At 44.7% G+C, this 16,560-nt stretch overlaps 1 protein-coding gene across 4 annotated transcripts in view; it reads left to right on the top strand.

Moving 5' to 3' along the window:
• Positions 1-16,560, top strand: part of Sec31 (COPII coat complex component secretory 31) — a 208,032-nt gene that overhangs the window by 22,706 nt on the left and 168,766 nt on the right. For all 4 annotated transcript variants that reach the window (XM_075690145.1, XM_075690136.1, XM_075690118.1 and 1 more), the window contains exon 7: positions 8,579-8,721. In XM_075690145.1, the coding sequence (XP_075546260.1) occupies positions 8,579-8,721 (143 nt within the window). The remainder of the gene's footprint in view (positions 1-8,578; positions 8,722-16,560) is intronic.

The following is a 16,560-nucleotide window of genomic DNA, read 5'->3' as shown; positions in this document are numbered from 1 at the left end:
ACAAAGAAAAACCAACATGACTCAGGTGAAGGCCCAAACCACGATTGCGTACTGTGACAACTGCATAGTGTGATGACCACTTGAGGCTTAAAGGGCCCCTCACCAGGTCTGGCCATTTTGAGCTGACAAACGCAGTGCATATAATGTGAGCTAACGATTGTGTCTGCTAAGTATTATATTGCAGCGGGCCACAGAAAGAGCTGAACTTTCAAGCCAAGTGCTGTTAGCCCTTTTCCTCACGGGCGCCGCACTCCCAGCCGGAGAGGTGACATGTATACGCAAGTGCGCCTACGTACATGTATATGCTGTGTTGTCGCTCATAGTGACCCGTGACTTTGAGAATTAATCAATGCAACATCTGTTAATTGTGTAATCTGTTGCCTCAAAAGATGTATTAGAGTTTAGAGAAATAATAAAACACACAAACCTAATGTCTGTGTGTTTTTGTTTTACTTCGTACCGTAGCAAGAGAGATGTACTTCCGTTTCGTCTGCTTGTTCCCATGTCGTTCAGTCATGCGCGCAGACAATGAAACTGTCAATTGCTACTGTGTTCCAGCGCAGGATCATTCTGTGGGATCGACTTGTGTCTGCCTCAGTGTTCGTGTAGCACTGACTTGTACCGCTAGTCAGGTGTTCTCGTGCACAGCGCGCAATATTGTACGCTTCACGAAACGAGACAAACGCAACAGCTCGCACGAGAAACCATCAGTGGAAGTGCACTGCGCAGCAAGAAAGGGAGCGAAAAAAAAAAAAAAAAAAAACGACGGGTCCTGTGATGCATGCATTAAGCGATCCTTAAGTTCTAGTATAGGAGAACGCAGGGAAGGAATTTCGCTTGCAGAGGCTAGACAGGACAAGTGGAGAGAGTATATTATGTTGGCGGTGGTGCTCGTCTCCTGGAATCATGGGCTTGCGGCACTGAAATATTTACATCTCAGCTATTAATGAACCAATTCGAAAAATACTTGTGGTAGAATGCTTCCTAGAGGGCATGTAATAATTTCCAGCATATAACTGAAATTTTCGTTGTAGCCTGGTGAGGGGCTGTTTAAGTTTGCAACACTTATCACGCAAACGAGAAATGCACAGCATGTTTTTGCAATGAGACTGCTACATTCTTCTTTTGTCGTCTGCTTGTCGCCAGGTATGCGACAGCATTCTGCCGTGTAAGAGTTGGTTCTTAAGCTGGTTGTTTAATACCAAATTTTGATGGCATGTGGCACGCTGAATTTGTGCTGTCAGCCTGTTTGGAAAAGAAGAGGAGGGGAGAAACACTAGTGAAGGCATGTTGTGGAGAGGCAGACCTCTCCACAATATAGGCAGACCAAACTAAGTGAGAAGAATGGTCTGTTATATCCAAAAGTACGTTGTATCTGTATCCGTTGTAACAGGCATGGACCGCATATGCAAACTTCAGTGATACTTCTAGCACTGAACTCATTTACTGCGACAGCAGCAGGCTGTTCCAGTAAATTTCCATGTTCTTAAGAACAGCTTTTATTTTATGCACACATATTGTCCTCATCCACTGCAGTATTGCCTATTGTGGCCTCCGAAACACATGCACTGATGCCACTGCTCTCATAGCCAGCGTGGAGTTACAACTGCTACCATGTACTTTGTGATGTGCACATTGTCCTTGTTCACTACAGTATGGCCTGGCCTGTTTTCGACTCTAAAATACAAGCACAGACACCACTACTATGAGTCTATGTGGGGTGCGAAACCTTGCACAAATTAATAAGTGTCAGAGCTGCATAATAGCACAATGGCAAGCACGTCCAGCTCATAGTTGCACATTGCCACCTGAGCACGAATTCGTATCCCATTTGTGATGGTGGCCTGATGGCATAGAATGACAATTTGAAGATGACAGAGGCTGTCGACATAGAGTGGACAGACGGGGCACAACAAGCCAAGTTTTGAGCTTTTAAATGCTGTCACAGTTAATAGATTGAAGGGGCATGCTGGCATTTTGGTACTAGGTACCGTATTTTCCAGACTATAGCCCGCATCGGCTGTATAGTCTGCAGGGACGAACTAGTATACGTAGAGCAGCAAATATTTCTATTGTTAGCCAGTAGACTGTGTATAGACTGCACATTGTAATAGTCAACCCTAATACCCCCCTCAAAATCACTCTTGCTGGGGCTCTCAAAACGAAAACAAGTCAAGCATGTCAGATTCGACGAACGCCTTGTCAGTCACTTCATCGCCTTCAGAATCTTCAGAATCAGGACTTCAATTCTTGCACACACTCGGCTATACTGAGCTTGAATGATGCCGTGAAGGCTCTACATCTTTTTGGTGCCATTGCAACTTTTCTTGTGTTTTGCACGTCTAGGAAATTGCATGAGAATGTGTGGCACATTTTGCAACGAGGTTTCGCACATGTGCTCACTTGTATAGTCCATGTACTGTAGTCTGGAAAATATGGTATATAAATTCTTTTTATATGAAGTTCGAGGCAAGCAAGCATGCTTATATATGTGTTCAAATGTACCTTTTTAAGTTCTTTTAAATATTTTAATGGTGGTTTAATTGCTGTTAATTAGCCTTTCATCATCATCATCATCAGCCTGGTTACGCCCACTGCAGGGCAAAGGCCTCTCCCATACTTCTCCAACTACCCCGGTCATGTACTAATTGTGGCCATGTTGTCCCTGCAAATTTCTTAATCTCATCCGCCCACCTAACTTTCTGCCGCCCTCTGCTACGCTTCCCTTCCCTTGGAATCCATTCCGTAACTCTTAATGACCATCGGTTATCTTCCCTCCTCATTACGTGTCCTGCCCATGCCCATTTCTTTTTCTTGATTTCAACTAAGATATCATTAACTCGCGTTTGTTCCCTCACCCAATCTGCTCTTTTCTTATCCCTTAACGTTACACCTATCATTCTTCTTTCCATAGCTCGTTGCGTCGTCCTCAGTTTAAGTAGAACCCTTTTCGTAAGCCTCCAGGTTTCTGCCCCATACGTGAGTACTGGTAAGACACAGCTGTTATAAACTTTCCTCTTAAGGGATAATGGCAACCTGCTGTTCATGATCTGAGAATGCCTGCCAAATGCACCCCAGCCCATTCTAATTCTTCTGATTATTTCAGTCTCATGATCCGGATCCGCAGTCACTACCTGTCCTAAGTAGATGTATTCCCTTACCACATCCAGTGCCTCACTATCTATCGTAAACTGCTGTTCTCTTCGGAGACTGTTAAACATTACTGTAGTTTTCTGCAGATCAATTTTTAGACCCACCCTTCGGCTTTGTCTCTCCAAGTCAGTGAGCATGCATTGCAGTTGGTCCCCTGAGTTACTAAGCAAGGCAATATCATCAGTGAATCGCAAGTTATTAAGGTATTCTCCATTAACCCTTATCCCCAATTCTTCCCAATCCAGGTCTCTGAATACCTCCTGTAAACACGCTGTGAATAGCATTGGAGAGATCGTATCTCCCTGCCTGACGCCTTTCTTTATTGGGATTTTGTTGCTTTCTTTATGGAGGACTACGGTGGCTGTGGAGCCGCTATAGATATCTTTCAGTATTTTTACATACGGCTCGTCTACACCCTGATTCCGCAATGCCTCCATGAGTGCTGAGGTTTCGACTGAATCAAATGCTTTCTCGTAATCAATGAAAGCTATATATAAAGGTTGGTTATATTCCGCACATTTTTCTATCGCCTGATTGATAGTGTGAATATGGTCTATTGTTGAGTAGCCTTTAAGGAATCCTGCCTGGTCCTTTGGTTGACGGAAGTCTAAGGTGTTCCTGATTCTATTTGCAATTACCTTAGTAAATACTTTGTAGGCAACGGACAGTAAGCTGATCGGTCTATAATTTTTCAAGTCTTTGGTGTCCCCTTTCTTATGGATTAGGATTATGTTAGCGTTTTTCCAAGATTCCGGTACACTCGGAAGTCATGAGGCACTGCGTACCTTTGGCCTTTGGCCATCAGGAAAAGAAAAACTCTCAAAGTGATATGGGCTCTGCAGACATGTAATAATCATGCATGTGGCAATATTCATGCACATAGGTAATCTTTTATTGCCAAGGTTAATTTTTCATTTTTCTTTGACCTTCAGTGGATTGTACATGGATGCTTCTGCAGTTGATAGCAGACTTGTGAAAGAACATGTTTCATCTGCCATAGACTAGTGCATAGTTATTCTTGTGAATGAAAACTTTTCACCATTCATTACTTAGGTGTTGTTACCGTGGAAGTATCCGCCGGGGTTGCTTAGTGGCTATGGTGTTGGGCTGTTAAGTACGAGGTTGCGGGATTGAATCCCGACCGCGGCGACTGCATTTCGATGGGGACGAAATGCTATAACACCCGTTTACATAGATTTAGGTGCACATTAGAACCCCAGGTGGTCCAAATTTCCAGAGTGCCCATTATGGCGTGCCTCATAATCAGAAAGTTGTTTTGGCACGTAAAACCTCATAATTTAATTTAATTATTGTGGAAGCATTTATTATTTCTAAAGATGGAAGATACTTGAGCTAGGATTTTGCTTATGAGACTCCGGAAAAGTTGCTTGTTGTATGTAAAACCACACTAAGGAGTAGGCCAAGAAAAAGTGCCATAAGTGTGTGAATGTGGCAATGTGTGTGTCATTAAATCATTTTGCAAATGAGGAAGCATGAAAGCCTTGTCTTTCCTAACGAAGTAGGGAGATCATTAAACTCTTAAGTGCAGAAGCTTGTTGCTATAATAAATCCCAAAGTTATTGAAAAACTGGTAAGCGAGACAATGAAAATCTTATTGAATAGAAACAGTTTTTGTCAGGAACTATGAAGATTTGGTGGTGAACATATGTACCCATGTTGCAATACCCAGTCCTCTGAACACCCAATGAAGCTCCACTAAATAAGATTTTATGTTCTCCAACATAGAGCAACACTGTATGCTGCATACTCATGTCGCTCTTCATGATCGCTCTTTTATTAAGTGCCTTCCACATCACCTTCATACTAAAATACTAAAGAGATGCTGCCACGTTCGTCAAGTTAGTAAACTATGCGAGTACCACAGGTATCAGGGCAGAGCCACTAAGGTGCTGATGCCCAGAAATAGAAGCAACAAAGTTTGATAATGGTGAGGTCTTCTGAAAAGTAATGAAGATGAGCTTACGGCAAAGAGAGAAAAAAAAAGGAAAATAAATGGTGGTTATGCGTGCTGACCACCATGCGTGACAAAGATAGGAGGTCATATCATAAGAAGCCAACAAACACTGACACCAAGGACAACATAGGTGAAATCACTTGGGCTTAATAAATGAAATTAAAGAAACAATAAATTAATGGAAATGAAAGTGGTGCCGCTGGCTAACACTCCTAGGGTTCTACTAGGAAACATACCCAAGAAAGTGGATGGGTAAACGGCGCCGTGGTAGCTCAATTGGTAGAGCTTTGCACGCGAAATGCAAAGGTTGTAGGACGGTTCCCCACCTGCGGCAAGTTGTTTTTACATCCACTTTCATTTCCATTCATTTATCGTTTCTTTGTTTTATTTATTATGCACAAGTTATTTCCCCTACGTTGTTCTTGGTTTCAGTGTTTGTTGGCTTCTTTTGATATGACTAATAAAAATCAGGTCCCTCGGCTAACCCCCTTTCTTCTCGTTTATTACATAATGAGGATCTCGAACCCGGCAACATTGATGCCTTCAGGTAGCATGAATGGGTTTATTGACTGGCTGCCTTCACCCAAAAAGATCACGTTCTTGTGACGCCTGCGGCAGAAAGGATGTTCCACATCCGCTGCCAAGGTCTGTGAGTGGTGGCGCTGGCTAACACTTCCAGGGTTCTACTAGGAAATATAAATACCCAAGAAAGTGGATGGGGAAACGGTGCCGCAGTAGCTCAATTGGTAGAGCATCGCACGCGAAATGCGAAGGTTGTGGGATCGTTCCCCACCTGCAGCAAGTTGTTTTTTCATCCACTTTCGTTTCCATTAATTTATCATTTCTTTATTTCATTTATTAAGCACAAGTACTGTATTTACTCGATTCCAACGCACCCTCGATTGTAACGTGCACCTGTTTTCCGTGACCCCCCAAAAAAGTACAATATCGCGCATCTTGTGCTTTCATATAGAAATACTATTTTCTCTCATTTGGAAAAAACAGATTTATTCCCAATACGCTAAAGTTGCGATGAATAAAAACACAAATGGAAGCGGCGTACCTTGCCGCCAAGACTTTCACTGCGCCGGTACGAGTCGCATGGGGCAATAGGTATCACTCGGTGTTGCTATCAGACAACTCCTTATCGCTATCAAACCAAAGCATTTCATCGTCGGTGCTGTCCATGGCATTCGAAATCCCGCACTTTTGAAAGGCCTTGTTGACCATGGCAAATGGGATTGTGCACCATGCATCTTTCACCCATCCAGCAAAGTCCAGCAGCGAGGCACGCTTCATTTTCTTGGCGGGCGTGAATTTGTGGCAGCCACTGACAGGCCATTCCGTGTAGAGCGCTTGAATTCTATCTTTCACTGGCTTGTTCAAACAAACATCGAGCGGCTGGAGCTGCGATGTCATGCTGCCGGGTATCATGACAAGGTCGGTGTTGCATGCAGCCAGCGTGTCCTTCATGCGCTGGTCAAGGTGGCACCTGAACGTGTCAAGCACAAGCATCCCACGCAGACCCAAACTGCCGCGAGGTCTCTTCTGCCAAACGTTATCAATCCAGTGAGCAACCAAGTCCGTGGTCATTTTCATTTGCGCGAGCAATTACGCCACTCGGAAGCACGATTCCTTTCGAGCGCGTCTTCCGTCTGAAAATAAGATACAGGGGCAGCTTGTGCCCATCCGCAGTGCAACGAAGCATTGCGGTGACTAGTTTTCTCATGGCCAGAAGACAAAATGCGCACTTGTTTCGCCCCCTTCTTTTCAACGGTTGTGGTGGCGGGCATGTAAAAGTAGAGTGGCGTCTGATCGGCATTTCCAATCTGTCTGAAGTGGTAGCCGTTTTTATGGCTCGACTTCAAAACGTGCCGCTAAGAACTGCAATTTCTCTTCATATTCTTCGGGCAATTTTTGGCATATCCCTGACCGCCTTCAAAGAGAAAAGCCTTTTCATAAAATTTGATAGCCAGCACCTGCTCGCTTTGAAGTCACTCCACATTAGCCCTTTCTGTTTGGCTAACTGCATCGCCCGTACTTTGAGCAGATCGGTTGTCACAGGCCGCGCTGCTCTTGCACATATTCCGCAAGCAGCTCTTCTATTTCGGCGAAGCGGCCCTGCTTCGTTCCACTGAAACCCTTCCTTGTTGCTTTGCTGGCGAAAATATTCTCCTTCTGTGCGCGCCAGTGCTGCACGCAAGTTTCGGGAACTCGGAATGCCCGTGATGGGGGGGGTGAGGGGGCGGCCAGATTTCCGTCTGTCTCCATGCACATGATAACTTTCGTTTTAAATGCAGCATCATGGTGGACTCAGCGTGTCTTCGCAGTCGACACTTCCATGCTGATTGAATAAACGCAGAAAATGGGAAGACAGGCGGTAGACTAGGTTACACCAGCGCCTGGTTACACGTACAGCATGGAGGTATGCGCATGGAGGAAGCAACGGCAGCTAGGCTAGAAGCGTGTACGAGGTGGCCATTTTTAGAATGCCGATGGCGATATGGTAACGCCGATTTAGGGTCATACTCGATTCTAACGCACATGCAATTTTTGGACCCATTTTACTGGAAGAAAGGTATGCGTTAGATTCGAGTAAATGCGGCAATTTCCCCTATGTTGTCCTTGGTGTCAGTGTTGGCTTCTTATGATATGACTAATAAAAATCGATCCCTTTGGTTAAGCCTCTTTATTCTCATTTAAAGACAGTAGGTAGGCTTTCTGTTATTGTATAGAGAGGATGCAGGCGTTGCAGCTTCGAGTGCAAAGATTGGCTGTTGGGCACAAATGCAGGAAGAGAAGGCTAGAGGCAAGTAGCTGACAGACATAATGCTACATGTGTTGTTTGGGTGTTGTTTTATTTTACTTACTTTTATGCTACCAACATCTGTGAGGGGGTTTGCATCTTGCGATGGCATGGCACACACCATGATGCACATGTGACTTGAGCAGAAAAACTCTGTATACTGCCATCGCTAGTGAATTCACTGTGTAGTTCGTAGCAACTGCAATGAAATTTTGACTGCATAAAAAGCCTAGTCTCGGATAGTGTGAATATAGAACAGATTCCACGGAAACTTTTACTCTTGAAATGTAAAGGGATGCATTGCAAAAAGTTAGCGAAAATAGTGTTTTTGATGCCAAAACTGGAAGGAAAAAATTCAGTCATTACTGCTCACTGAAAATGATGCAACAAATACTCATGAGAACAAGCGTGGTTTCTCAGCATGTCCTCATGTGCTATATAAAGGCTATTCTAAGAGTAAACTTGGGCAGTTACTAGCTCTACAATTTTGTCAAACTTTCTTCCGTAGTATATATGTACAGTACTGCTCTTTTATGGCCAGTTTTAGCAGAAGTAAAACTTCGTTGCAGTTACCTGAGTGACTAGCTGAACCGACTTAAGAGTGTGCTGCGAGGCTGCCTATACAATGCAATGCTTGCATGCAGGTGCATTGCAAGGCTGTGGCATGGCACCCTGAAGTGGCCACTCAGCTGTGCCTGGCCTCTGAGGATGACCATTCACCTGTGGTGCAGCTTTGGGACTTGCGATTTGCGACCTCTCCACTGAAGACACTTGAGCACCATCAGAAGTGAGTGGATAAGCATTGCCTCTGTGACAGCTTTGGTTTGATACATTACTTGAACGGAGCAACTTTAAGGAAGTACACTTGCACACATTTTTAAATTTGTAGTATCTTTAACACGCGCCACTCACCCGTAAAAGGATCACATTTAGAAAGTATGGAGGTTGCATATTTTGAAGGGTGCCAAACCAATCTTATCTTGAAAATTTGTTATGTAGTGGCGACTGTGTACCACTTTACAATAAGCATACAGCTGCAGGAATTTTTTGAAATGATGCTGTAATAGAAGACGTGGGACTCCTGCACAAATTGCATCAGTTTGATACAAGCGCCAATTCCTGTGCCAAACTGTGCCAAACACAGAAAATTGACTGAAATTGCGCCATGCTGCGCCAGAACGGCTTCAGCATGTGTGCTCCGGCAGTGGCTGTGAACAGTGAGCAGATTCGTTCTCCGAAAAAAGTGCAACCGCTGATATTCCGCACACCACACGACGGCACCTCCCACACAGTTTCTTGAATTTTTTCGCTTATAACACTGGACCCTCCGGCGCCTCTGGCGAGTGGCCGGCCCACACGTGGCCACTCCCGACTGTCATAGCTGTTGTTGGTATGGCCAGGGAGAATGTGGTTGAGTGGGTGGGGTGGAGCGGCGCGGTGCTACGTAGCTGAGGCGCCAAACCATGAAAAGTAGACTTAGGGCACTGCGAGCGAACTAGAACCTTTCTTAACCGTTTTTCCCTCAAGTCCAGTGCTTCATTATCCTGTTGCCAGTGTGGCCTCTGGTTTTGTTGTAGTACTGTTGGCATGAATAGGAATGCGTGCTGTAATGAATGCCTTTGATGTGTAATTACAGTCAATCACTGATTTTTTTTTACATGCCCTAATAATCGGATGACTTCAAGGAGCTGCCATGTACCCCATAGAGTCAATGTTTAAGAACTTTTCTCGTCTTTTCGCCATCTGATTTTCCTGACTTTTTTGCCGTGACTGCAGGTCCGAAACAACATTAATCGCAGCCACTGCCATTTTTATTGTATGACAGCATCAAACGGGCGCTCTGAGATGCCTATTCGCTGGCAGGCACCCGCAGGAATGCTAGGCCTAGCTGCTTCAGACATTTTCTGCCAAGCTTCTCGCTGCTAGATGCCATGATTTTCATTGAATTTGCCATTGTCAGAAATGGAGCCGAATCCCCCTTTGTAATCCTGGCTGATGGCTTCGACATGCAGAAAGCATACCACGTTACATAATTCCGATTCCTGAAAGTCAGCTTTGCTGCAAGTGGTATGTGGTCAAGCATAGGTAATGTATTGCGGTGAAGCATACCAAGAGTTTAAAGAAGTAACTGTCACTGGACATGGTACGTATTCCTTAATTATACACGCAAGCACCCGCCATCTCCTGCCAAAGTAAGAAGTACGGTGCGTCTAAGAAGTGTACTGATAGGCTTTCAGAGCTATTTTGGGTGCGCCTGTGACGATTTGAGCTTTTAGAGCAGTAAAGCACATTCATTAATTTTTTCGGATGTTTTTGCAGCAACTAAAGAGTCCAAAAGATTGGACGTTGACTGGTAGCTAGTTTCTAAGCATGGAGTAGCGCCATGTGTACGTTTCAAAGTCTGAATTAGGCCACTGTTACAAATGTTCTCAGTTTCACCTAAACTGGAAATGAAATAATGCATTGTAGTCTCTGAATGGTTTGCGTTTGAATTTATGCTGGTAGTGCCTTCATGTGATTATTTCCTGCATAGTGAAACCACCTCATAAACACATACCTAAAAAGAAAATGATAAAGTATTTGGCTATATGGGGGGTAGTTAAACAAGTTCGGGCTAACTATAACGCATTCTTTCCTATCTGTTTTCACCAATATGTAATGTCGACATAATTTTGGCTTCAAGCTTAATGTGAGCCCCATGCCACCTTTGTCAACCAATAATTAGTGGTGTGAGATCATGTTAGTGAGTTATTACTTCAGAAAGGTGTTTTACTTCGTGATTTCTTATTCACATTTCATTTGTTCGTGATGGTATGTCTGCTTACATACAAAGGTGTAGCAATAGTTGCATTGTGGAAATGAAGTGCTGGCCAAACCTTTGGTTTCGTGGAATGCGAAATAATCCTGCATTAAGCCCAGGATACATGGAGCGGAAAACCGGCGTCCAGGCGACGAAATATGCCCGGCGGTGAACGCTTGCCTCTCGATGTCCAAAAATTTGACTCCCACTGGCTACCCAGTCAGATCGGAAAAACGCTGCTCGGCAAAAATCGCCGTCAGAAGTGGCAGGAGCGCCTCGCGCGCTCACCAGGCGTTGCAACGATCGATCTCCCTCCGACTTCCGGCAGCTGGTTGGTTTTTGTGTATTTTTGGTTTTCCATCGGAGCGTCCTTCGTGCGGCTGCGCTGAAGCCACGGAATGTGGGCGTTTAGGCTACTTTGGCAGCACACTTTCAGCCTCTCTGCGCATGAAAGGGACACCATTGATCATTACAGCTGGATATTGAATGTTTAAGAGTACAAATTTGTGTAAACTTATTTTTCACCTACAAACTTAAGGTGCTCACGAAACAGATAATTATAAGTGCGGTGCAGTTTTATTACCAACCCGATCGAAGGTTTCATGTCGCAAAATAGTGTGTGCATTGTACTGCTTTTCTTATTGTCTTTTTTGTTAGTGCCGCCCATATGGGTTCGGTTATAAGAGACGAAATGGTTTCTCGTTTGCGGTGCCTGAAGCTGTTTTTTCTTCTTTCTTTTTCGCTGTCATCACGCGTGCTCGCAAAGCTTGGTTTTGTGCTTCGGTCAGAAACCACTCCTGCTCTAGTACAACCATAAGTCCCTTCTGGTTGAGTGCCTTGAGGGAAAAGAGCGACGACAGATTATAGTTAGAAGCCATCTATGCCTGGTCATATGGCTGTTTGCATCTGTGTGGGCCCAGGTGGCGCATGGAATGCCTAAGGCATCGAGAATGAGAGCCGCTGGCAGACCCATTTCATGCCAAATACTGATAATTCTATCCTCTCTGGCTGCAGTAGTAAACGCTTGTTCTTGGAGGAGGCTTTAAAACAGGAACTGAAACTGAAGTAAACATGAATAACCACAATGTGCTTTTACACAAAGTAAACTAAAGTCACAGTTGGAAAACCACAAAACCTTCTGCATCACCTGTGCTCTGCGGTGCCACCGTTCAACATAGCTAGACGGCGCAAAGCCAGCCCGCTAAAACGCTTGCAGCTCAATGAAATGTGCGGAAATCGTTTGTAAGCACCTCTACGAACATCTTTTCCAAGTTGTTTAGTCATTAACAACAAATAGCACAATAAAAAGCCTATTTAGTATTCTTATCCAAAAACACATGCCTAGAGTCTGGCAACACGGACAAATGCGCGGCGAGCGCATGGCAACGTCCCCCTGTTTTTTGCTGAATGTAAGCGATGCTAGCGAACCATCGGCATCATCCCGCCGCGTATATTTGTGCCGGGCGATCTTTGCCTTGAAAGTCCGCTCCATGTATCCCGGGCTTTAGGGAGGCTCGCGTGCTGCAGCGGGTTCATCGGGCAGGCGTCCCTATTTTCAAGTCTGGTATGTAAAACTATTCCAATCTGTTTTTGGGCCTACATGGAAGAAGCCCGAGCCATTTTGACCTATCACGAAGGGCTAATGGTGAATTTGGAATAAAAACAAATTAGAATAGTTTTACATCATACCGGCCCAGGGTTGATTGCAGCTTTCTGGGTGTGCAGTGACATATGGTGACCCAGATATAATGTTATCACATTGACTGGACTGCATAATTTGAGAACATTTTTCGCTATCATCATGAGTGTCGGCGCGGAAATTGCGTATTCTTCCCGATCTAGCCTATCATAGTGCCACCGATGTTTTTGGCTTTACTGGAAGGCATGCGCCGTGAACCACTCTGCCATAGTCTAGTACGCCATAGCTACAAAGCACGCCTCCACCGCCCCGCGTTTTAATTGGCTTGCGGCAATGTGAAACAATTTCTATTATGTAGAAATGGCTTTCAGTAAACCACAGTAGTTCATAACTCTGGCTTCACTGTAACTCTGGGTGAAGTGCATTCCGAGACACTTCACCCACATTGTCGAGCCATTACAGAAAAATGTATGTATAAAAATATGTTTTGGGTTGCTTTTGGAAATTTTGAACTTGCGATTTCAGAATGCATGTTTTTGTGGTTACTACTACAAATTAAAAATCTACAGACACTATTACCAAAATTTGCATGCACTAGGTGGTTTCATTACCAGGGTAATCTGCTTCAAAGTTCAGCTTAAGGCGTTGCTTAAGGCAGTTGCAGTACAGTGCTCATGTTGTTTTATTCTGTGTTCCGTTATGGTTTCGAACTGCGCTGCCACATTCTATTATTGCACCAAAATTCAGATTGACTTGCTCTAAACTGCTTCAAAATGAAATTTTATCTGCTCTAAGTCGCTCCAACATGAAATTTAGTCTGCTCCAAGCTGCTCCAAAATGGAAATTTGTATGCTCCAAACTGCTCCGAAACGCAACATTACTTGCTCCAAAAATTGCTCTAAAATGACTGGGCAGTCCCACCCCTGTAATAGCAAAGTTACAGGTGTTTGATAATGACTACGTGGCTGCCGTGGTTTCTCGCTTTTCTTCGCTGTTCTCCTGTCAGGTGCCCTCTGCTCCTTGCTGCGTTCTCTCAGCAACTCAATGCTGTGCAGCGATAGCTACGAGTTGCATCAACACACCAGAAGAAAGGTTCCTTCATTGCCCGCCTTTTTGCCCTCCGCGTGATGCCGACCAAATCAAAGTTTCACTGAAGGATAAGTAGTGCACAATGGCTGAACGCCCCACCCTTCTCGGAACCCACAGCTAGTCAACAGTTTTGCCCCTAGAACACCATCTATTTAGAACCTCAGTACAGTTAAACCTCGGTATACCGAAGTTGGTAAAATCACCAATTTGTTTCGTTATATAGAAATTTTGTTCTATTGGAATTCCACCATTTACGCAAATAAGTACAGTCACCGACCAATTTTTCTCACACCGAAAGGGGCCACAGAATTTTCCGAATTATCAGGCAGTGGAAGAAAGGAAGTCTGAATGAGAAAACAATTCATTTTGGTAAATTTGGGAATCCGCAACAAATGATACAGTTTTGTTCCATGTAGGTCGACGATATCTTCACATCAGTGGTATGAATTAAGTGAAGCCAGCCACTCTTTTTCACGCACTCCGCCCCCACGCCTGATAGCGTCTCCCGCACTGGAACGATGTTATCAGGAAAAGCGCCAGCAGTTGGGAGCGAATGTTTCGTCTGCCTCTCGCTCTAACAGGTCACCAAAACTTGAGATTACGCAACCTCCAATACTAAACATGCGGGAAGACTGCTCACATGGTGTAACGCGGTCTTAGCACGCCCACTCTTTGCATACGTGGCACATTATCTCTAAAGAAGGGTGCGCAGCTGCATATTCGCTCAGTCGTGCTTACAGCCATTTGCAGCCACAGCCTTGATGCGCGCCAACTTACTCCCCGCCCCTTCAGGCGCGCTTGATCGCGCTACCGTGAGCTCGCTCCCTTCCCCCTCTTTCCCTTTGCTTGCATGGGAAGGTGGCACTGGTAAAACCGCCATCTTCCTTGTCTCACCCTCGCACACTTTCGCACCTAAAGCACACAGTGTGCGGGGTGCGATAGGATCTTATCGCACTTGCACTTTATACGGAACATGATGCTGCTCCACTTCGGCGGTAGCTCTTGCCACACGGCATGCGATTTTAGAGCTGCATTTGCAAGCAGCCGCTTGTAATTCAATCACTTGACCATCTGCGTCCGCAGAAGTTTCCATTTATTATCTCGGCATTCCTTCGTGGCAGCAATGAAAGTGTGGCAGCGAAGCGAGCCACTCTTTCATGTCGGCTCTACCCTGCAGTTGATAGCATTGCCCGAAGTGGGACGATGCTATCATTAAAATCGCTGGCAGCAGGGAGTGAATGCTTTGTCTGCATCTAGGTTCAACACGGCTCCGAAATTCAAGATTACGCAACCTCTAGCTCTAAACGCGCAGTGCACATGATGCCATGCCATCTTGGTGCGCTGACTCTTTGCACACATGGCAAATTACCTCTAAAACAAGGCGCACGGGTATGTGCTCAGCCTCACTGACAGCCATGCACAGCCATGGCTGCGCTAGAAAAAAAGACGTGCGCCAACCCAACCCCCCCTTGTGCATGCTTGATTGCATTACCGTGGGCTCGCTCCCCTTCCCACTTTCCTCTTGCTCAGGGAAGACAGCGCCCATCGAGCCCTCATCCTTCTCAGCTCGCCTTTGCAAGCTTTCACTCACGACCAAAGCATACAGGGTGCCCGTGAGGTGTGACAGGATCTTATTGCACTTGGACTTTATACGGAACATGATGCTGTTCCACTCCTGCGGTCTGCAGGGCACGCGATTTCAGAAGTGCTTTCGTAACTTATAATTCAACTATTTGACCATATTCGACCGTGGAAGTTTCCATTTATTGCCTTAGTATTTCTATGTTGCGGCAGTGAAGTTTCATTATATTAAAATCACGTATAAGCACACTTTGTTATATTTAGGCTCAAATTACATGTTGCTCTGTGGACCAAAAGTTATAAAAAGGTAAAAACTTCCTTATATCAATGTTTAACTGTATCTAGTTCAGCTGCATAGGAAATTGGACTTCTGCAGCTGCAGAACTGTCATACTTGTCATGAGGGGGAAAGCCATGAGAGTCAAATGAAAGACGGATGGCTGCTTTGAAGTTCTTGTACCAGCTTGCTGTGATGTCGTGGATTTGGACAGCTTCTATTTGGCTCTAGGTAATTGTTTATTCGTTGAGAAGAATACACTGCATTGTGAAAGAACCAAGAACTCAACCTAGTAGCAGGTTTTGAGAACGCTTCCTGTACCAAAATGGCTCAAATAAAAGAAAATACTTTGTACATAATTTGAAAAAGTGGGACGTCACATCAGCAGGGATGGAAGTGCTGCACCAATTGCGCCATCTTGTGCCAAACCGCTGAGCTGTGCCAACCTGCGCCAAAACACTAATTTCGAATGAAGTTGCCAAATTTAACTGGATGTGTGTATTCAGTGGCAACCGCACAGCCATAGACATGCGTTGGATAGTGCGTAGCCCTGTGATCCAAGCCTAAGCAATCCATTGCAGCGTTTGGACTGTAGGTATGTTTGATGGCAAAATTGTAACCAGGCCACAAGAAAAGGAAAACTGTTTTGTGCTATACAATGCATTACGAATGTTTTACAAAGGTGTTACGCATTTTCGTATGTACGGACCAGACCAGCTAAAGATGATTTGAACTGGCGCTCATTTCATGGGGCATTTGGGAAGGAAAGCTGCGCTGAATGAATAAGGTTGCACATTTTTCTCAGCGTGTAGCTCATCAGTTTCATTATATATTTTAGCATTCACTATTGTGCCCTATTGGCACATTTGCATTGATTAATGGGCAAACGCCATGCGTGTGATGTTCTAAATCTATTTCGCATGTGCACCACATCTGGTTACTGGGATGATAGTGCGGCATGCCAAAAAACGGCATGCATGCTTGCTTTCATAAAACTTTTTGGTCACAAATATCCAATGGCAACTGCAATCGTCACTCAAATTTGCACACAGGCTACACTATTTTCTGCCAGGCCATACCACACAAAATCGGGCTCTTGCCACCACAGGACGCAAGCCAAGGATATCATATTTACTCAACCTTAGTGGCCAAATTGTGATCGTAATTAAATGTTTTGTGAAACTGCAAACCTCCGAAGTTGTATTCGCGGCAACGATGTTCACGACGCGACTTGTACTGAT

The sequence above is a fragment of the Dermacentor variabilis genome, chromosome 1 (genome assembly GCF_050947875.1).
Source record: "Dermacentor variabilis isolate Ectoservices chromosome 1, ASM5094787v1, whole genome shotgun sequence".
NCBI lineage: Eukaryota > Metazoa > Arthropoda > Arachnida > Ixodida > Ixodidae > Dermacentor > Dermacentor variabilis.
The sequence above is the reverse complement of the archived record's forward strand: the minus strand, read 5'-3'. Positions and strand labels throughout refer to the sequence as shown.